The 22,349-nt window shown below is 45.0% G+C and overlaps 1 protein-coding gene across 2 annotated transcripts in view; it reads left to right on the forward strand.

Annotated features, from left to right (window-relative positions):
* Positions 1-22,349, forward strand: part of fgf14 (fibroblast growth factor 14) — a 91,288-nt gene that overhangs the window by 9,867 nt on the left and 59,072 nt on the right. The window contains exon 1 of one of the 2 annotated variants that reach the window (XM_062457514.1): positions 2,659-2,839. The exons of the other annotated variant lie outside the window; for it this stretch is intronic. Coding sequence (XP_062313498.1) covers positions 2,770-2,839 — 70 coding nt within the window. The 5' untranslated portion in view covers positions 2,659-2,769. Of the gene's footprint in view, positions 1-2,658; positions 2,840-22,349 lie in introns of those variants that run through there. 2 annotated transcript variants of the gene reach the window in all.

Here is a 22,349-nt window from a genome sequence, read left to right on the forward strand (position 1 = left end):
CTCACCTGAAATATAATAACACTCATTATCTATGCTTAATGTGTGTGTTGTTGTGTCCATGACTGTGTACCAGGGCTTGTATAATTATATGTATGAGTGTGTGTCTTGTATACATGCACGTGTGGATTTTTAAGTGCGTGTCAGGGTGTGTGTGTCTGTGTTTGTATTGACTCATGAGTTTGTGTCAGGAAGAGTGTGTGCCAGTGTGTACTTGAATGTGTGTATGCGCGCGAGTCAGTATGTCTGTGCGTGCTCAGGTAATAGCCTTGCATTTAACCTCCTCTGTGTTTAACCTCCTCTGTGTTTAACCTCCTCTGCTCTCCCTATAAAGTTAGCCTAGCGTCTTTTAGCTTCAAATGAAGGCTTTGCGCTAGACATTGCCTTTCATCTGTCAGAGACGTTTACTGTGTCTCCCACTCTCTCTTTCTCGCTCTCTCTCCCTCCCTGCCTCCCCCTCTACCTCTCCTCCGTCTCTGTCTCTGTCTCCTAACCTCCTGTGTTCTCTGAACGCATCATCTCTGCTCTGTTCTGTCTGTCTGCCCCCAAGGCTCTGGTGTAGATGAGATCCCCTCCTCCTCTCTTCAGTTTATATGAATATCTTCAGCTATACCAACCCTACAGTAGACCACAGCGATGCAATGCTGTCCAACCCAGCATGACAGAGTGCCAGTGTGGTGAACCATAATGTGTAACCTTATTTGATTCAAGCTTAAAATTCAGAATAATTTCTCCATGATGCTTTATCCCTGTTCTGGGGCTGCATGTTCTGGGCCAGCCTTCTCTGGTCCTGCCCTCTCCTGGTCCCCCTGGGGCAGTGAGGGGCACGGGAAAGGTGGACAGCGGAGAGGATCTGGGCTCTCAGGTCCTAATGGAGTCCATTAGTTAGGGCATCTCTCTCTCCATCTCCCCCCCCCCCCCTCTTGTTCTTCTGTACTTTCTCTCCCAATCTCCCTCTTCATATTCTTTCCTTCTGACTCCCCTCTTTGACTGCATGAGAAGCCAGGTATGTGTGTGTGTTTGAATGTGTATGTTGTGCACATGTGTGTCTGTGTGTGTGTGTATGTGTGCATGTGCTCTCATCTCTCCACATGTAGCCAGAGGCTCCAGTCTCTCCTATCTGCTCCTGAAGCAGCTAATGCACAGTCTTTAGGAAACTGCTACTTGAGAATGTTCCTCATATGGACATCAGAAGACACAACTCATCAGTGTTTTACCTCTAATGCTGTTGTCTTCGTCGACAACAGGTGCAAACAGAGAAATGGAAAGATAACTGTCTGTGCAGCACAGTCCCTAGAACATAACGTCTTGAAACATAAAGAACATAAGGGTTTGTTTTCTTTATGGCAGTGACTTTCTTTGTCTTTGTCTTTTCTCTTTTGCCTTGGCTTATTCTCTTGCTTTCCATTCTCCTTTCTGTCTTTCCCCATTTTTTTTTAACCTTTTCTACAAGCCCCCCTCCATCTTCCTCAATGCTATTCACACTCATTTGCTTTCTTACTATCACTTGATTTAGACTCCCTCTATCCACCTTTCTTAATTTTCTTGTTCTCTCTCTCTCTCTCTCTCTCTCTCTCTCTCTCTCTCTCTCTCTCTCTCTCTCTCTCTCTCTCTCTCTCTCTCTCTCTCTCTATCTCTCTCTCTCTCTCTCTCTCTCTCTCTCTCTCTCTTTCTCAATGTTCTCTTCTTCCTCTCTTTGGTAGTATGTTCTGTGCCGATGAGGAGGTTGTGAGCTAGCTAGGGTATGCTGTGTAGATTTTTGCTGCAGTGCAGCAGGCAGCATTGTAACGCCGCCTCTCTCTCCACTCCCCCTCTCCCTCTCTTCCTCTCTCTATTTGCCCCCCCTCTCTGTCTCTTTCTCTACCCTCTCTCATTTTCTCTCTCCCCCCTCTCTCTCTTTCTCTGTATGTTTGCCTTTCCATGTAAGCTGTGTGGAGTAGTGTACCACTTCCACAGTTTTGTTTTTATAAAATGGCATTAGCCCCAAAGCTTCACTTTCATCAATCAGCCCTGGCAAGCCGAGCATTCCCCTTGACCGGGCCCTTACACAGCTTGGGGAACATTTATTTCAAGATCTTTTAGAAGACACTCCTTACCGGTTGGTCTGGGAGAGAACTGGTCCTGTTGACAGACAAGGAGTTCTGTGTCATTTCTGTTACCTGAGAAGTAAGAGAGGTGAGCTGTCTGCCTAATAGTTGTTCAAGTAGGATACAGCCTCTTTCTCCCAGTGCCTATCACGTTCCCTATTACAGCCTCTGCCACAGCCTCCACACAGCCTCCACCACAGCACAGACAGGGGCTGCGAGGATAGGCCACCCAGTGAGCCTGCTGTGTGCCTCCCTGGAGAACCTGTTACTGTAACATTAAGTTGCTGGTTCGCTGATTCAGCTCAAACAGGTTACCTGCTCAAAACACATGGCGACACACAATAGAAAAACAAATCCTGGAGTGATGTAACCACCAAACACTCAGTCACACTCACCTCGCTACTCAGCCGTGACATTAGGGGAAGGTTATCTTGCCCATTAGACTAAGTGTTAATGTTATCTCTGCTATTTGGGAAAAGGGGGGGGAAGTGACAATGTAAGAGGGGCTGGAAGTGGAGAGGGCGTGTTGGAATACTTGATTGTGTGTGTGTGTGTGTGCGTCTGGGTTAAAAGGCCATGTTTGCATGCAAGAGGCAGCGGGTCAGTTGGCTACCTCCACAATAGCGTCATACTTATCACTTAAGTTTTGAAAACTTCAATAAAAACAGTTTATCTTGGTGGAACTATGGACACGCAGTCGTTTGTTAATATCATGGAGCGCAGCTTGCGTAGGGTCTTGAAGAAAGAGCTGGAAGGTAAGTACAGACACCAAAGACAGACCGGAGACAGAGTTTTTTGTAATTGTTGAGTTAATTGGTGGCTTTTTAGTTGTTAATCTCTAAACTGATGTGTTATGACTAATGTTGGTTATTGTTATGACACTCAACAGTAAATACTTGTCATGTTTGGCCTAACCAATAACTCTTTTGCTCACGCTAAAAATACAGTTGAGGTAGCTGTGGCTAATTTAGTGACAGGTTATCAAGCAATGCATGTCTTTGTTACTACAGTACATTTGAACAGAACAAGGAAATGTCAATGAAAACTGTCCAATCAGCTTTGTCAAATGTGCTGCTCTGTGGTCCTTTACCTGGGTTTGGTCCAGTTTGAGTTCTCACTCATGAGTAAACGCTCCACAGTTTAATTGGAAGCTTACCAAGACCTCTGCTGTCAAGGGGATTTAGGTTGTTTGGTTTTGTGTGCTATCACCTGGCCAACAAACCTAACTGGTACACATTCCATGGTTGAGAACTGCTCCAAACCAGCAACCTGTACATGTGAAAGCATTCCCCGGGTTGAGGTTTAAAGACTGAGAGAAATCAGTTCTGGAGGATGAGGTAGGATGTTCTGGAGGATGAAGCAGGATGATGTCTTGAGGATAAGGCGGGATGAGCCTTGAGGATGCAGTTACCATCCCCCCCCCTCTCCCACACACACATACTTCTGCCTGGTGCTGGAATGAGGCGATAAGCAGGCAGCATTCCAACACTGGCCTGTTGTCACTGCTGAGCTGTGTGTAAGATCCACTCTGACCTGAGCTGTCAGAGGTCATGCTTACCTCTCAGTCTGTTCAACACAGAGCCGCACACACAGAAACCCACTCTTAATCACTGCGTGAAAGCCTCACCTTGCACACACATCCACGGATGACGCCGCCACCCCCCACCCCCCACACATACACCCACTACCATACACACGTACTGGTCCTCAAACACACACAGACAGCACACACACATATCCCACGGCACACCTGCGTGCTTCATTTTGTTACACAAACACAAACAGTTTATTGTTGGCACGAGCACATATCAAAGAAGGAAAGACGTGATTTGTCTCGCTGCCACACCTCGCCATCTAATCGGCGTTGAGCACCAAACACTTCCCAATGACCGACTGCTAAATATAGTCACCTCTCTCAAAGCTGGCATAGCTACACAGACACACTCCGTTAACATCAAGGCCAAAATGCTAGCTGCTGCCTTTTCAAAGGCTTGCATTCGAGATGTCCTGAGTCATGCCAACTTTGAGGCCAATCTCATGTATTGACAAGTTTCAAAGGTATAAAGATATAATACAAACACGCTTTTCAGTCATGACCAAGGCAACATGTTTGAAAGGCAGTATGTGAAAAAGATGTTCTGAAAAGAAGAATGTGCCGGTGAAAGAAGAGAGGCCTTGTTTCTAAGCAGGCTCCAAGCAGAAGAGTTTGTCCCTGCATTTGCTCTGCTCCCCTCATCCCCTCTGTCTCTCCTGCTCCTAATGCCAGCATCTCTTCTGGTAAAATGTGTTCCGCCCGTAGACGTGAGCAGATGCCGAGATAAGTTCACACCTCCAGGCGTCTGAGCTCTCCTTTAGTTTGACCAAGTTTGCTCTCATCATCTGGGTAACCGGGGGAATAGAACTGCAGTGTCTATTTGTCTCCATCTCCAGCACTCTCTCACAGCATCGCTGGGACAAAGAGGAGGGAGGAGAGGCGAGGCGAGGAATCGAGAAGAGAGTAGAGGGAAAGGAGATTTTTCAAAAGTGGGGCAGATAGTTAAGATGGTTTAGCGGCGCAGGCAGGGCCAGTGTGGTGTTATTGTGGGGATAAACAGTGTGCTTTTGTGTGGTACTCCTGAGGGAGATGGATCTCTCTCCTCATGCCATTACTCATAGAGGGCTTTAAATGGCGCTTTGATGCCGTTCCCCAAGCCTCCTAACAACACCGCTGCCTGAGATTGTTCTTGTGTATTTGTGTGTGCGGCATGTAAATTACACCGGGTCTGTATACTTGAGCCATGTAGCAGAAAAAGTGTGTGTGTGTGTGTGTGTGTGAGAGAGGGAAAGAGAGTGAAAGAGAGAGAAAAAGAGGGAAAGAGAGAGAAAGAGAGGGAGACAAAGACAAGGAAATAGCAGGATATGGAGAGAAAGAGTGGTAGAAAAGCGAGTGGGAAAGGGGTAGGGAGAGAGATAGAGAGACAAAGAGATTGAGAGAGGGAAAGAGTTAAAAAGAGCGCTTCAAGGGAAAGGTTTTACCCTAGCTTTCTTGTTTTCTTTAGCTTTTTCGGACTGCTGGGTAATGATCTTTGACATCCTTTCAGACTTCAGTTGAGCGTGTTGCTCCTTTTCCCTCCTCCTTTCTTCCTCTCCCTCGCTCTCTAAGCGTGTGACTGGCTATAGAATTGTTTGAATGTGTTTCATGACTAATTAATTGAGATATATTTTACAAGATTCATGACTAGAGTGCTGACCGATCACTTTCTTGAAGCCTTGGAGCCGAGCAGGACTCAGGTAGAGAGTGGGAGAGAAGGGAGAGAGTTTTTTTGTTTAAAGGATGGCATAGCAATAACCAACATCTCCTTGTTGTGCTGCAGTCCTCTATTGCTTATAGTTCAGTGTCTGTTGGCCATGACTGTAACCCTCAACAAGACTTTTCCCCAGCTTGTAGCATGACGACAGTGAAGTTAGTGTAGATTCTTGCAGTTATCGAAACCTTCCAGTATGTCTCCCTGGTCAACCATTTCATTGACGTCCAGACTATATGCCATATCTGGTGTCACAGTGTTTACAGGCAAACACTGAAACAAATCGAAACGGTGCATCCTATCTAATATTTCTCCATCTGTGTGATGTAATGGATGGGCACTTAATGGCTCTGTGCGAGCATAGACTGTGCAGGCGGGCTGGGGAGCACAGAGATAGCGTTACAATGTTGTCCTGCCTGTCTGAGCTGGTGCTGTTATGAATCTGTTTGTCATAACCCCTTCGCTCTGAGCAGGGGATCAATAGGACACATCCATCTGAATTGGAAGGCAGCACAGATGGACAAACAAGGTTTATTTCAGTAGACAGTTGTTACACTTGTTACAGCACTGTTGCTATGTTGTTTTACTGTATTTCAAAAACACAGCACATCATTTGTGCACCGGTAGAGGTAGGGCTGGGGTGGTCATTAGAATTAGATTTTGAGGCTTTTCCTGAATCATAACTCACCTCACGATGACAAAGCACAAGGTGATCTTGAAGTAGCTGTTTTGAAGTTTGAACAATGCTGTGAGTTGTATGTTTGCTGTTCTGTGGTTGTGAGGGTGAGACTGGTGATGGGGTTATCATCTACAGGGAACAGCTGAGTCACAGTACCATCTACCCTTCTGCTTCGCTCTGTGAGAGAGAGATGAGCGAGTGATGAAATGTAGGTGAACTATCTCTTTAAGGATGGAATAACTGAATGTGGTCTTTACGAACTAAATTTAGACGCCAGGGTGCAGGTGAAAGAGCAGACAGGCGTTTCGTTTTGGGAGTAGGAACGGGAAGACCTGCTGCTTTAAAGAGGAGCTGGAGAGGAGGGCAAAGGGAGGAGGAAGGGACGTTGTTTTTAGCCGGGGCTGTGGAGAAAGGCGTGATAGACTGATACGGAGCACTGCCTTTGTCAAAGGCTGCAGGTCAATGAAGCAGAGAGGCACCTTTTTACCCAAAGGATCTGAGGAGCTCGCAGACCTAACAGACCGTTTGACCAAGAGGATCTCCTGAGCTTGGGACCTGTCTGGATCTGAGCCTCTATAGAGGCTGTCTGTCTGAAGCTGCAATAGAGGCTGTCCTAGGTGCTTTCTGTCTGTAGCAGCTGTCTACCTGTAGAGACTGTCTGTCTATTGAAGCTGCCTATCTATAAAAGGTTGTCTATACACAGACAGACTCTAGATAAGACAGCCTTTTATAGATAGAAAGGAAAACAACCTCTACAACAGATACATACTGTAGATAGATAGATAAATAGATACAGTATATCGACAGTAGACTCAATAGATAAGCAGCCTTATAGATGACGGCGTCGATAGATAGACAGCCTTATAGATAGATAGCCTCGGTATATAGAGGATATATATAGAGACGGTCTAAAGGCTGTCTCTATGAGGTTAACTATCTTTTGAGGCTGTCTAAATCTATCTTCAGTATTTACATTACATTTACATTTACATGTATCTGATGCTGTTCAGGTTGTCTATCTAAGAGGCTGTCTATCTGAAGCAATTTGTTTCTGATTAATACTGAACACAGTGAACGATCACACAGGTTTACACTGGATAAGTTAGATGTTATGGGTGGTCCAGTTTCTTTCATTCAATTCTACACAGTTATATAAAGTTTTTCCTATCAACGCAAAGTTCATCCTATTGGCCCTGTCAAATATCCACATCAAGGGTAATGTGACTCCACGTTACCCACATGGTTTCAATTGTTTTTTATCATAGACCAGACTTCCCCTGGGTGGGTAGGGACGCTTTAAGGTTGAGCGTATAAGCCCCTTCCACCCACCTCCCCTCCAGCCTCCAACCTTTCCCAAGAATCCCCCTATCCACATAAACACATACACTGTATATGTTTGTGGAGGACTTTCACCACCACCCTCGCCCGCCCCACTCCTCACCCTATCACGTTTCCCTGCCAGGGCAGCTCCTGCTGGCCCATGAGCTCTCTCAAAGTGAGCCGTCATGAGAAACTGATCCGTTGGACTAGAGCAGGACCAGGCTGTTCTCTGCCAAGGCCCTGTTGATTGGCCAGGGCAACCTACCTGCGACCTCCAAGTCACCACAAAAACAGGAAGAAACCTCCTCTCCCTCGCCACCGAAACTGCAGATTTTGATGACCCATACAAAGAGGGTGTTCCGGGCAGACAGACAGGCTGACATGCTATACTTCGAAAATAGGAGGGAAAAGGCAGGGTCATGCATTTCCTGCTAAATAAGTCTAAGCAGACTTATTTTTTCAACAAGGACAATAGAGTTGGAGGAGTGTGAGTAGCATGGATCAATGTGTCTGGAGTTAAGTTCTAATAGGATGAACATTGATTGGGAGGCGGGCTTGGCCCTGCCTGAACCAATGACGAAACTGCAGGACCTGGAGAAATGGAGAGTCATCCAATTATGAGTCTTACAGATAGAACATTGATGAGAGAGAGACAGATATTCCATACTTTAACTTTCTGTCTCCTCTCCTGGGAAGTGCAGATAATAGTTTCACAGTGATATCACAGATTGGATAAAACAGTATGACAGCTGAGGTGGTGTGTATGCTACAGATAAATGAGCAAAATGCTGATTCATCGCAGTCCTGTACCTGTACATTCAAATACAGATTCAGATTTAGTTACCAGGGATACAGATTGCATTTGTTTCTGTGTTTATTCATTTCTAGTCCTAACCCTCCCTTTACTGTTGTAGGATATTACTCTCAATAGAGTGTTTGGTGAGTTGTGACGTCCTTGTTAGTGTTGTCAATATGGACAGTGTTCATGCTTTTAGCTTCATTTGCCACCATGCTCCATTAACCTTGCTGTTAACCCACAAGTTTCTAACGCTCTTTAATTCTAACTGACCCTCAATCTTGGTCTGTCTGCAGTTCCTTCTAGGACCAACCCAGGTGTATTCTGGGTAAATCCAGTTGTCAGGGTTACTGGTTGGCGACAAGCCTTATTAGATTACAGCATTAATAGCAGAGTTGGCCACCGTGGCAATAGGGAGTGCAGGTAACGGTAATTGACGTAAAGGACACTCCCTGGAGTGCCAAGGTCCTCAAAATGCTGAACCCCACTTCTCTGCTCAACTCCTCACTATCACCCCCTGCCTGCTCCTCTCTGCTCCTCACTGTCACCTCCTTTCTTGCTCTGCTCCTCACTGTCACCTCCCTGCCTGCTCCTCAATGTCACCTCCTCGCCTGCTCCTCTGCTCCTCACTGTCACCTGCCTGCCTGTTCTTCACTGCTTTGTTCCTCTCTTTTTGTCCTCTACTGTAAGCTAAGATCTACAGTATAATAATGGTACAGTAGGTGTATCTATACCATAGATAGACATGCTGAGGACAAAATATGTTCTAGGTAGACTTTTGATTTGGAGTTCATGAATGAAGGTATCCATGTGCCAAGGTTAGAGATATCTCAGCTCATGCACTCAGAAAACAACATCTCATTATCATTATCATCATCTCCCAATAAACTGTCCCTCGCAGTCCATCCTAATGTAATGAATCAGACCGTTTGTGTGTGTGGTCTACACTGGGATCCTTACAGAATGGGTGACCTGATATATTTATGGCTTTGGCCTTCCAGTGGCCTGGTAATCCTCCCATCACTCATAGGTGTGTCAGCTTCTGTTGTCTTTGATGATTATTGACAGAGTCTCCAAAACTGAGTCTGTCCAGAGGTTTAATTAGATAAAGAGGCCTATGGGAGAACAAGATGGTTCATTTGTGCGTGTATGTGTGTGTATTTGTTTCAATGTATGTGTGTGTGTGTGTGTCATGACCAGATATAGATGATATAGATTATAGGAGTTCAGTATAGACAGCATCTGGCCCCAGCCCTAGTTCCACTCCCGCCACTGCGCCCATCGTGTGTGCGCACCATTACACCAAGTGTGTGTGTGTGCATGCACGTTTGTGTGACGTGTGTATTGTCTGTCCGGGCACATGTGGCATGAGAGTTGAGTGTGTGATGAGCTACAGTGAGTGGGCTGTTCCTCAGGGCTGCCCACCACAGCACACAGCACTAGGTCACTGACACGCCAGCGAGGAGACAGTGATGTGTGGTCTGGATGATAAAGGAGGTCAAGGCATTCTTTATGGATGATGAAGTTGGATACACAGTTGTCTGCATACTTCATGTCATTTGGGTGCTTTCTGTTCCAAGCAGACAAGCACACACACACAGACATGTGCCTTTGCTCTCCTCTCCAGCTGATCATCCTATGGAACCTGGCTCCCCTTCCTGACCTTTACTGCTTAGTTAGGTGAAAATGCCTTATTTGGGATACAGCTGCATTCATTATTCACAAGTTTGTAATGTTTAAAAAATAATACAGTGAAATATTCATTATGGAATTGTCATGGTGCAGAATGAGGTTATTTATTGATGCCATGCACGTTATGGAAATTCTGGAGAGGTTATTTCAATGTAGCTAAAAAGGCTTATGAAACAGCCAGCTACGTTCTCTGGGCTGCTGTGTGTGTGTGAATGTGTGTGTGTGTATAATGCCGTGTGCTGTTCAGAGCACAGCTACTACATTTCTTTGGCCTTGTTTCCTGTCTCTTTGCCCCATATTCTGTTCCCTGCTGGGCCTGCTGCTAGCTCCAGTAGTTCTGACATGACATGGCTCTCGTGATGAGATTATTTGTTTGTGTGTGTGTGTGTGTGTGTATGCATGTGTGTGGTGAGGCCATGGTGTGTGTGAGCAAGTGAGTGACATATTGAGTTCACAGGCCAGTACTTCACAGGTAATGATCAGCAAGTCAGTGACTATCTCATCTCCGCATGCCTGCAGTTCCTGTGTGTGTGATGTGCCAGCAGTGTGTGTGTGAGTTTCCAGCAGTATGTGTGTGTGTTTACCAGCAGTATGTGTATGAGTGTGTGTTTGTGTGTGTGTGTGCCAAGACTACTCACCCTGAACTACTATGAGAGATGTGCTATTATCAGTGATACCGTCATTAGCTTCAGGTGACATTTACAGACACGGGAACGTGAAACGCAGTGAGGCAGAATTACACAAACACAGACCAACACATACACCACACACAGACCAATACACATACAAACATGGACCAGCACACACAAACATGGAGCAATACGCGCACAGCAGCATGAAACACGGATAAACATGTGAGTATTATTAACTATGCTCTGTTGTTGTACTGTATGTCAGTGTGCAAGTGGAGTAATACATTGACGAGTGTGTAATTTAGTTTGTAATGAAGGGATGGAATGTTTTGTTTTGCGATTGGTTTTTCATTCTTTGTGGGGTGGGGCAGTCAGTCTTGGAACATAGAACCATGGAAGATTCAGCTCAAGCCCTAGCTATTGGTGGCTACTCAGCTAGTCACTCATCTGTGTGTATATTTGTGTGTGTGCATGTGTGTGTGTGCGTGCGTTTGTGTGTTTGTTTGTAAGAGATAATGTGCATTTTAGACCTGTGCAGTGGTACTGTACCAGCTGCCTGTATTGTTGTTTGGATAATCTAATTGGGTGTGCTCAAGCCTTCGGCGAGAGCACAACCTTTGTTCTCACACATATATATTATTGGGTGTGCTCAAGCCTTCGGCGAGAGCACAACCTTTGTTCTCTCACATATATATTATTATTATTTTTATTTCTTTTTGCCCCCCTAAAACTCAGTCAATATTTGGCCTACATAGACAACGTAGGTGTCAAAAGTTTCATCTTGGTAGCGATTGAGTTGCTTGTATTGGGATTTACGTTCCGTTGCACGGTTTAAGTAGAAATTACGTTTTGGAACGTAAGTGAAGCTAACGGTGGCTAACTTGCTAACCACAGTCAATGACGCTACTTACGTCACTAACGTCACGAAAACTCGCGTGACTACCTCTAGCAGAATATTAGTTTAGCAGCTCGTTAACTTCTGGGAGATAGCTAGGCTAACTATAGCTTTACTGCAAGGCAGCTGCAGAAACGCCACAAGCAAAGAGGCCAGGGTGATAACTATTTACTCATTTTACTTTGTGATATGACACACAATTGTGATGTGTAATGTACAGTATAAGCTGATATTATTAAGGAAGTACATCTACTTTCGGAAACAGTAGTCTACTATTTCACTGAAGTATTAGCATCATGACGTTAGCCTGTGTTGCCCGGGCAACACATACTACAGTGGTCTATGATGTAGCGTTATCTGTTTTCAATCGTTAAAATAAACATTCCTCACATATACATTTTCGTTGTAGGATTTATTCTGACATTAGTAAACGATTTGTTGGTGAAATGACCATTACCTGTGGTTTCAAACCAGTGTAGCTCACTGCAACGCTGTAGCTTACGCGAGACACACTACAAAAATATCTACACTACAGTACACAGCTGTTTAGGAAGTCAAACGGCGACAGAACGTGTTCGGCACTCCCCTTACTTAAATCAAAAGTCTAACTACTAACCTGAACTTCATTGCCACAGCCTAAACGTTGTCAATCTGTTCATGAAAATAATTAATTTCAGTTTAAACCGTACAACGGAACGTTAAATCCAATTCAACCAACGCAATCGCTACCAAGACGAACACAGCAGTGGTCTAGTACTGTACCGTAGTAGTACAATTTACCGGGGCAGCTTCTCCACACAGGGCTATATCGCATTTTGCATTGTTACTGACGATGATCGCTACCAGTGAGCTTTTTATGAATGAGCGATTTTCCACTAAATAAATGTCAAGATTATTTACGTTTTGGGGGGCATATTTTCAGTTAGCAGATGGGACTGTTTGAATCGCGATTCCATCTTCTACTGCCGGGTAACGTCGTAGAATAATCTTCAAAGGGGGTTCTTTATTAATGAATGAATGCAATGAGTAGGCTAAATGCCTGAAAATATCATGAGAAGGGAAAAACTTAAAATGACGTTTAAGTCATAGAGATTAGGTCAATTTTTACACCGGTCTGCCAAATGTATTCGTTTTGATTCAACGATGAGGCTGCCTCTTGCAGGGGAAATGAGAAGACATCTATTTCATTCTACACTTCACTCGTATTTTCAGTTGTAAATGAGCAGCAAAAAAAAGATGCTTTTAAATCTATGTAATATTTATACATAATAAGTAGGCCCTATGCATTCTTATATAAAATATACAGGAATATCAGTTGTAAAAATGGCATTAAAATCCTTGTACAACCGACGCAAGCAAGCACACCCTACAATTTCCCCAGAAATTGTACCCTCTCTAGTTTATCCCATGTGATCTCACCTCACCTCCCCCCCTCTCTCTTCTCTCTCTCTATCTTTCTGTCTGTCTCTTTCTCTCTTCTACCCTCTCTCTTTTCCTATCTGTTTCTCTCTCTCTCTCTCTCTCTCTCTTCTCTCGCTTTCTCTCTTCTACCCTCTCTCTTTCTCTATCTGTTTCTCTCTCTCTCTTCTCTCGCTTTCTCTCTCTCTCTCTCTCTCTCTCTCTCTCTCTCTCTCTCTCTCTCTCTCTCTCTCTCTCTCTCTCTCTCTCTCTCCCTCTTTCTTGTACTCGTTATCTAATTGGCTTATCTCCCATGTCCCACCTGTTATTCAAGTTTGGACTTGCCCTGTACATCATATGTACAAAATAATAAGTTCTAAATGTGTTGTTGAGTTTGGAGCTGAGTGTGTGTATACACTGTGTGTGTGTGTGTTAGTGTGAGATAGTGTGTTTGTGTGTACAGGTGTAATATAGAGTGACTCAGTGAGTAGGCAAATAGCTGATACCATTCTGGAGCTCTAATTGTCATAATGATTTATGTTCTCTCTCTCTCTCTCTCTCTCTCTCTCTCTCTCTCTCTCTCTCTCTCTCTCTCTCTCTCTCTCTCTCTCTCTCTCTCTCTCTCTCTCTCGCTCTCTCTCTCTCTTACACACACACGCACACACATACTCCCTCTCTCTTTTTGGATCTGTCTGTCTCTCTTTGTCTCTCTGTTTCTTTATATCTCTCTCTGTCTTTTTCTTTCTTTCTCTCTCTCTCTCTCTCTCTCTCTCTCTCTCTCTCTCTCTCTCTCTCTCTCTCTCTCTCTCTCTCTCTCTCTCTCTCTCTCTCTCTCTCTCTCTATCTCTCTCTCTCTCTCTCTCTCTCTCTCTCTCTCTCTGGCTCTCTCTCTGTGTCTCTCTGTGTGTCTCTCTCTGTGCCTGTCTGTCTCTCTCTCTGTGTGTCTCTCTGTACCTGTCTTTCTGTGTGTCTCTCTCTGTGTCTGTCTGTCTCTCTCTCTGTGTGTCTCTGTGCCTGTCTTTCTCTGTGTGTCTGTCTCTCACTCTGGTTTTCTTGTGAATGTAGGTCCACTCACACAACAAGCACTTATAAAGAACCCATTCCGCCATGTCCAAAATAGACATCAAATATGGAGCCAGGCTTTATACATAGCACTCTCCTCAAATTTGAGCAGGGTTTGTTAGGCCGGCCTGGTACAGTAACATACAGTATAGTGGTTGTGCATGCACTTTGTGTCTTGTTAAATTTATTATGGATTTTTCTCTCAAAGCACGGAGCAAGAAGCACGGTTCCTGGGCTGCCTTGGTCGTGGGAATGCTCTAACTTACATAACACAAGCCTTACGATGTGATGGGCCTTTTCTTAAACAGGAAGTGATTTGAAGGATGTGTTTATGGTGTTATGATCCACCTGAACTTAGTCTGCTGTCTTCAGATTCCAACTCACAGGCCCTCTATGTGTGTGTGTGTGTGTGACTGCTTGTGTGAGGGTGAGGGAATATGCATGTCAATCAACTTATAATCTAAGCGCAGCACAGTCTCGCGGTGACTGGAGAATGCAATAAATGTACTGGGCAATGGAGCAGTCAGTATCTGGCATGCTGGTACTTCATTGGTCACAAAGCTTTACCTTCCCCCCCCCCCCGCACTGATCCACTTCTCTATTCAATCTTTCTCTACTCATCCCTCAACTACCGCCTTTCACCCATTCACGCTTTCCTTCACTCACTTTCTCTCTCTTTCTGTCCTACTCCCTTGTTCCGGAGCCTGGACCTTGGCCCCAACACCAGCCCTGACTTAGCCCTCAACCCCTCTCCCTGGCTAAATTTCTTCTTGGATTGGTTCAGGTCATTCACAAGTACCATGCCTACTACATGTCTACATGTTTCTCTGTCTATCTTCCTCTTTCAGTCTCTCGGCGTCCTCTCCTCTTCTTAACCAACGGTTACCTTGCTGGTGGAATTGGCCTACATAGTACACTCGACCTGCTTCCTCATGTCTGCATGTGAAATATAACTGGGCAAAAGCAGTGCAGGAATGAATGAGTCTTTCTTACTGGATACACATGGAGACATGGCAATGGTCCAGATTACGTAATGTGCCGAGGTCGTGATGAATCTGTTCAGTGCAGACTCTCTTTGTCAGCCATGCACAACCACTACACTACTACTGCTGGATTTTCTGTGCGTGTTTCTGTTTGTGTGTGGGTGTCATGCCTGTCACCAATAGGAAGTTTGACTAAATTTGTGATTACAAGTTTTCTCAATCATCCCAACCTTACACACACAAACACACAGACTCTCTGTGTCCCTCTCCCCCTTCTCTCTCCGTCTCTTTGGGACACATGGACATTCTAAAAATAGCCGTGTCACTTGATGGGGAAGCTACCTGTTTTGATGCCTGTGCTGCTGTCCCCTCTGTGCGCTGTGGAGTGACTGCATATCTTGATACATCTGTTTGTGTGTAGGGACTTGTGTGTCTGTGAGTGTGTGCATTTGTGTATTTAAGTGTGTGTCTGTGAAGTCTTGTGTTTGCATGCCTTATTCGCAAGTGTGTGTGCATGTGTCTGTGTGTGTGAGAGCGTAAGGCCAGGGAAAAGACCAGAGCATCAGTGCCTTGTTGGCATCCATGTTTTGTTTCTGCAGGAGCAAATGTTTTGCCTGATAGACATTCTGTAGATGATTAGACCAGCCAGAGGGACATACAGGACACACAGTTTTACATTCCAGTGGAGGAGTTGGATGCGCCTATCCAAAGTGAAGCTTTTACTATAGAACTAAACCCAAACACTTACAGCCTACTTTCAAAAAACAACATCCAAACATATATGGTAGCATTCACCAATTAGAATTGTTTTTTAAAGGTTTCGGCCTAGTTAGCCTGCTCTGATGAAGTGCTACCACACATTCTTTTATGTTGTTTTTAACATTTAACATTCCTCACCTTTTGACAGACTAAAGTCGTTCTTACTCTGCTCTCCAACATTCTGTGCAACTCTTCTTTGGTTTGTGTTTACTTTTCTAGTTTGTAAAACGTCTTGAGTTAGCATAGGAAGGTACATTGGTAAAGTAGACAAGCCTTGAGGTAGTGAGTTACAGTAGTTGTGAGGAGTGTAGGTAGCGAGATAGTAAAGCAACAATGGAGTAAAGGAGGTTAGTCTCACAATCCAGGCCTGCATTTCTCAGAGCTGTGTATGGTATGTGTCAGCATTCTCAACAAGTATTTAGGACAGAATAGAGCATTTTGTCCTGGCCTGGCATAATCTCTGCGGCCCACACCCCGTCCACTGCCTGGAGGGAGGGCAGCGTTATATCACAACCTCAGAAGCCTTGTATAAAGGATTGTAATATGGATGAAATGGACTGTGGATTATGTTGCTGTATAAGTATAATTTGAATAATGTAATTTGGTTTGCTGGAGATCAGGTCATTCGCAAAAAACTGTTTTCTCTATTGATCCTGGACCTCTCCTCTCCTCTCCTCTCCTGTCCTCTCCTCTCCTGTCCTCTCCTCTCCTCTCCTCTCCTCTCCTCTACTCTACTCTACTCTACTCTACTCTACTCTACTGTCCATGACATGGAATGTGAGTTATGTTGCAAATTGCACACCAAAAGGGTCAACTGTAGAAACAGAGTAAACTATCAGAGAGAACGTTACTGTACTTGTCCTCAGTTTCCTGCTTTGCTGCTTGTGTGTGGCTGTGTGTGCAGCTGTGTGCACGACTGCATGTGTGTGACAGTGACACATGCGGGGCTATAACTGCATCTTCTCCTCTATGTGGAGTGTTGCTGTAAACCCCATGAAGAATCCTATCAGACCTGTCATTATCGGGAGCCCTCAGATGGCTCTCTCCCCAGGGAGCGAGGTTCCAGCTCAGCTGGGGGGAGCAGGAAACTGGCAGGCTAACCCACCCGGCCTACTGCCAACATGGAAGGATTCTGCTCGATACATGCCTTACGTGACTGACCATGTGTGTTCCGATTTAAGGAAACATCTACAGGCATTTGAGGAGAGCCCTGAGGGAACTTGGTCTGTTGTTAGCCCTGTGCTACAGAGCTCATGGTGTTTCTCTGAGGTTAGAGCGACCAACTGCAGCTTCATCCCGTCCTCCAAAACAGAGCTTAGATAGAATTCTAACCTCTCGTTCCAAAAAAGGTTCTCCTGAATTTGTTTTCGGCATCAGTCAACTTACACAGAATGTGAACCTCATGACTCAGCCTTTTTGGATCCAACAATCACTGTTTCTGGTCACACCTTGGAAACGCGTAATCAGAGAGTTAAAATGCAGCTGGTCCATTCCTTATGACTTCCGTTTTGGGGAATACTAGTCGGGGAAGATTATTTTATACATGCAGTGTTATTTTGAAAAACATGAACAATTACATTTTGGTGGTGCTAATTTATTCATTTCTAAGTTATGTAAGCCATCCCTTGATACTGGAGCAGAACATGGAGAGAGTTGACTTATACTGGCACAATAACATGGTGTTTTATGTGAGAGAAATTAGTCAACACAGACAAAGTGAAGAGAGATGAGAGGAGCATGGAAGAGAAGAGAGGAATGGAGGGCGAGTCTCAAATCACACCCACTGCATGACACAAGTCACTCCCTTGCTGAAAAAGGTGTTTGGTATCTTTTGTATCATTCCTTTCCAAAATTCTGGAATGTGCTGATACTCTCAATCAGCTATCCACCTTCCTTACCAGTAACATTCTGCTAGACCCTAACCAATCTGGTTTCAATACCGGACACTCGGCAGAGACTGCTCCCATGGCAGTGAGAGACACCCAAAACACAGCTAGAGCCTCAGACCTGTCACCCATCCTTGTTCTTCTTGTCCTGTCTGCAGGCTTTTGACACATTCACCCAACATCTTCACATGGCTGGAATGTGAGTTCCAGTCCTACCTGTCTGATAGGACCTTCCAGATCCACTTGAGAGACTCTACTTGAGCACCTCACCCACTCATTAAGGGAGTCCCACAGGGATCTCTGCTGGGAGCCCTATCTTTTCTCCATCCACACCAGAACACTTGGCTTGGTCTTCAAATCACATTGCTGTTCTCAGCACTGTTACCATGACCATACTCAGATGTTCCTCTCCACCTTCCACCCTCTCCCAGTCAAAATCAATGAAAGAATCTTGGTCTGTCTGACCGGCATCTTCTAATCCACCACCTGCAGCTGAATCCCTACGGAGCCACTCTTCATCCCTGATAGATCCTCCCTGCCCTGAGAACTCTCCATCTCTGGTGACCAGGTGCGGAGCCAAACGTTGTAGACATCAGGGGCTTAGCTTAGCCCAAACCTAGGACCTAGTCTCGGTTTCGGGGCTCAAGCCCCAGAAGCCACCCCTCACTCCGCCCATGCTGGTGACGGCATCTCTGTGGCAGCCTCTCATTTGGCAAGAAACCTCCAGAGGTCATGCTCGACGGTAACCTGGATTTCATGAAACACATTACTCTCACCGCGCAGACCTGTCGCCATACAACGTCAAGGGGATCTGTCCGTATCGGACAGAGTACTCCCCTCCGCTCATCCAGGCCACAGTACTCTCCTGAATACTGTAACTCCCTTCTTTCTGGCCTACTGGCGTGTGCCATACACCCTCTGCAGATCAGACAGAATGCAGCGCCTAATCTTAAATTGCCCCAGGTACCCACCACCATACCCCTGCAAACCTGGAGGACATCGTCCAGCCGTTTGCACCAACTCAGGGTGCTTTGCTCCGCGACATCCGGTAGTCTTTTGACCCCTGCAAAGAGAAAGAAGGGCCCTTGCACACGGCCTGTACCATGGTGTGCTTCTCTTGCCATGCTTCACTGTGATGGAAAGACCTCCTCGTCAACTACGCAGCTCTCCGTCCCTACTGTCCTGCCAAAGATGCAATACGATACTCTTTAAGCTTCAACTGGACATTTTGCTTGGCTTTAAGGTACAGAAAGCAGCCCTTAGCAGTACATTATTTCTTGTTAGATTTGCAAACTTGTTCTCTCTCTGCATGTTGTAATTGAGATACTGGCTCGCAAGAGAATGCACCAACAAAATGGTTTGATTTTGTACTTAAGATTTCACTTTTTAGGTGTACTGTACAATGTAATACTGTAATTGAGATATTATTGTTGTTCTCTAGTTAAGTAGATATTTTAATTTTTTCATCATGCCTGGTAGCTGAGATGTGGCACTGTGCCTGTGAATACACACCATTCCTTGACTCTGATCTCTGAATTACTATTAAAACTGTGCACTTTTTATCATTTTATCCCTTTTATATACTACTGAACTTTCAATGTGGACTATTTCTTTGCTGCTTTGAGTAAAAGCATCTGCTAAATGAATTGAAGTAAATGTAGGAAAAAAAAAAGAATCAACAAATCAGCATCTAGAATCAACGTGGAGGGATACATGGAAGTAGGACAGAGATGATGGTCTATATATAATTCTGATAGAATTAACATTGGGCCAAAATGATGAATAGATGAAAAGAGGGCTGGTAGAGGGAGAAATAGAACATTATGAGAGATGGAAGGTTGGAGGTATGGGAGTGTAGTGAGGTGTGTATCTGACTGGAGAGTCTCATGACAGAAGCCGCTGAGAGAGAGAGAGAGAGAGAGAGAGAGAGAGAGAGAGAGAGAGAGAGAGTCTGTATCCTTCACACCCATGGTCTCTTTTCTCACCTTACATCCTTTCACCCTTTGTTCCCCTCACTTTCACTCCTTGTGTGTGTGTGTGTGTGTGTTGTAGTGTGTGGGTGCGCTGTGTGTCATTGTTTACATTTACATTTAGTCCTTTTTTACTGTTGCTTGCTTTTCTACAGGTACACTTGCACTTATAGCGATTCATGTTGTTCAATTGTAACTTGTTTAACTACGTGCTTGTGTGGTTCTTCCCTTTGCCACTTATTTTGGTTCTTCACAATATGTGCTTCACGTTTTGGCTACCCGCAATGTTTTTGGGGCTTGTTGTTCTTATCAGTGACCTATGCACTTTGTAAAGCTCTCTCTTGGAAGTCGCTTTGGATAAAAGCGTCTGCTAAATGAATAAATGTAAAGTTAGCAGACGCTCTTATCCAGAGCGACCTACAGTAAGTACAGGGACATTCTCCCCGAAGCAAGTAGGGTGAAGTGCCGTGCCCCAGTACACAACGTCATTTGGCACAGCTGGGAATCGAACCAACAACCTTCTGATTAATAGCCCGACTCCCTAACCGCTCAGCCATCTGACCCCCCTGTTTATTCGTGTCTTTCTTTTGTGTGTGTGTGTGTGTGTGTTGTTTGGTGAGGTTTGGTGAGGTTGGTGAACCTTGCTAAATGCCATGTATGTCAGACTGTTCTCATCCTTCAAGAAGTAACACACTTTTCCTCACACACACTCTCTCTGATTGTTTACTGGGTCTATGAAGTCCTAACGACTGTCAAGCACACAAATACACACATACACACACACACACACACGTTCATACACCCACACTTACACACGCACCACTTTGGTGTACTTTCAGTGATGCTTAGGTCAAGGTGTAATTTTCTTAAGTGATTTAATCACCTTAATTTATTTGTTCTAGACTCCATTGATCACAGGGCAATAAACAGATGGTACAACTCAGCATATGTGCTTTCATGCTGGTCAAAGCCTTTCTCCTTCATGGTCTTATCAGTCTGTGTCCTGTCCTCCTATCCTCACCACATACAGGCCATCAAAGCTAAGTTTCACAAGCAATAGTGCACTGTCTGGGTTAGCTATTTTACAGCTAATATTCAGGTGCCTCCCTACCCCCTGCTGGGGACTCCACGTTCGTTATCACAAGAGGTGAGAAGTCGTCCCTGGGGGGCCACACGCAACACAGTCGCAATCACCCCGGCTAAACGGCCCAGTCCCTGCCTGAAACCGGCGCCCACACTCCTCACGCAGACACAGACAGACTCCACTGTGGGTGATTGACTGCCTCTGCAGCACCACACGGTTCTGCTCTTCTCTCTTCTGCTCAGCTCTCTTCTGCTTTGCTCTCTTCTGCTCTCTTCTGCTCTTCTCTCTTCTGCTCTCTTCTACTCTGCTCTCTTCTGCTCTCTTTTGCTCTCTTCTGCTCTCTTCTGCTCTCTTCTGCTCTCTTCTGCTCTCTTCTACTCTGCTCTCTTCTGCTCTCTTCTGCTCTCCTGCTCTGCTCTCTTCTGCTCTTCTCTATTCTGCTCTCTTCTGCTCTGCTCTCTTCTGCTTTGCTCTCTTCTGGTCTCTTCTGCTCTGCTCTCTTCTGCTCTCTTCTGCTTTGCTCTCTTCTGCTTTGCTCTCTTCTGCTCTCTTCTGCTTTCTTCTGCTCTCTTCTGCTTTGCTCTCTTCTGCTCTCTTCTGCTCTGGTCTCTTCTGCTTTGGTCTCTTCTGCTCTGGTCTCTTCTGCTCTCTTCTGCTTTGCTCTCTTCTGCTCTCTTCTGCTCTTCTCTCTTCTGCTCTCTTCTACTCTGCTCTCTTCTGCTCTCTTTTGCTCTCTTTTGCTCTCTTCTGCTCTCTTCTGCTCTCTTCTGCTCTGCTCTCTTCTGCTCTTCTCTCTTCTGCTCTCTTCTGCTCTCTTCTGCTCTCTTCTTCTCTCTTCTGCTCTCTTCTGCTCTCTTCTGCTCTGCTCTCTTCTGCTCTTCTCTATTCTGCTCTCTTCTGCTCTGCTCTCTTCTGCTCTGCTCTCTTCTGCTCTCTTCTGCTTTCTTCTGCTCTCTTCTGCTCTGCTCTCTTCTGCTCTGCTCTCTTCTGCTCTTCTCTCTTCTGCTCTCTTCTGCTCTGCTCTCTTCTGCTCTCTTCTGCTTTCTTCTGCTCTCTTCTGCTCTGCTCTCTTCTGCTCTCTTCTGCTCTGCTCTGCTCTCTTCTGCTCTTCTCTCTTCTGCTCTCTTCTGCTCTCTTCTGCTCTGCTCTCTTCTGCTCTGTTCTCTTCTGCTCTGCTCTCTTCTGCTTTCTTCTGCTCTGCTCTCTTCTGCTTTCTTCTGCTCTGCTCTCTTCTGCTCTGCTGTGTGCTGCTCCAATATACTTTACTCAACTTTATTGTACTAAATTTTACTCTCTACTCCCCTAATTTTACTTTTGTTCTTCTCTAGTATAGTTAATTAATTATAATGTAGTCTAATAAATAATCTCCAATAAACTCTACTGTACCCCTGGTTCCGCTCCAAGAGGTTGCTTTTCTTGTAGAGGAGAAAGAGTAAGCCTGTTGCTAGCCTGTTATGTTATGTGGTTTATATTTGCACCCTGTTAGTGAAAGGTTTAAACCTCATGATGACAAAAAAATTAACAATTACTGATGAGAAGTCATTACACCTTGCTTTTCAAAATGTAACAATTTGACAAGAACAAAACAGAATATTTCATAATGAACAGAGAAAATCTCTTCAGTGTGATCCTTTGCACACGATCGTTAACAACCTTTAGTCCTTAGCCTTTTAGTTGGTTAGCCATTAGCTGCTTGGTCGTTAGCATGATATTAGCTGTTAGCTTGCTAGCCCCTGTACTGGCCAGAGCAGAACAGATGGTGCTGTAGAGAGGACAGCGCAGTAGTGGTTTATTTATGAACTGCTTTAAGTGCTACGACCATGGG

Source organism: Osmerus eperlanus, chromosome 3 (assembly GCF_963692335.1).
Source record: "Osmerus eperlanus chromosome 3, fOsmEpe2.1, whole genome shotgun sequence".
In the NCBI taxonomy this organism is placed as follows: domain Eukaryota; kingdom Metazoa; phylum Chordata; class Actinopteri; order Osmeriformes; family Osmeridae; genus Osmerus; species Osmerus eperlanus.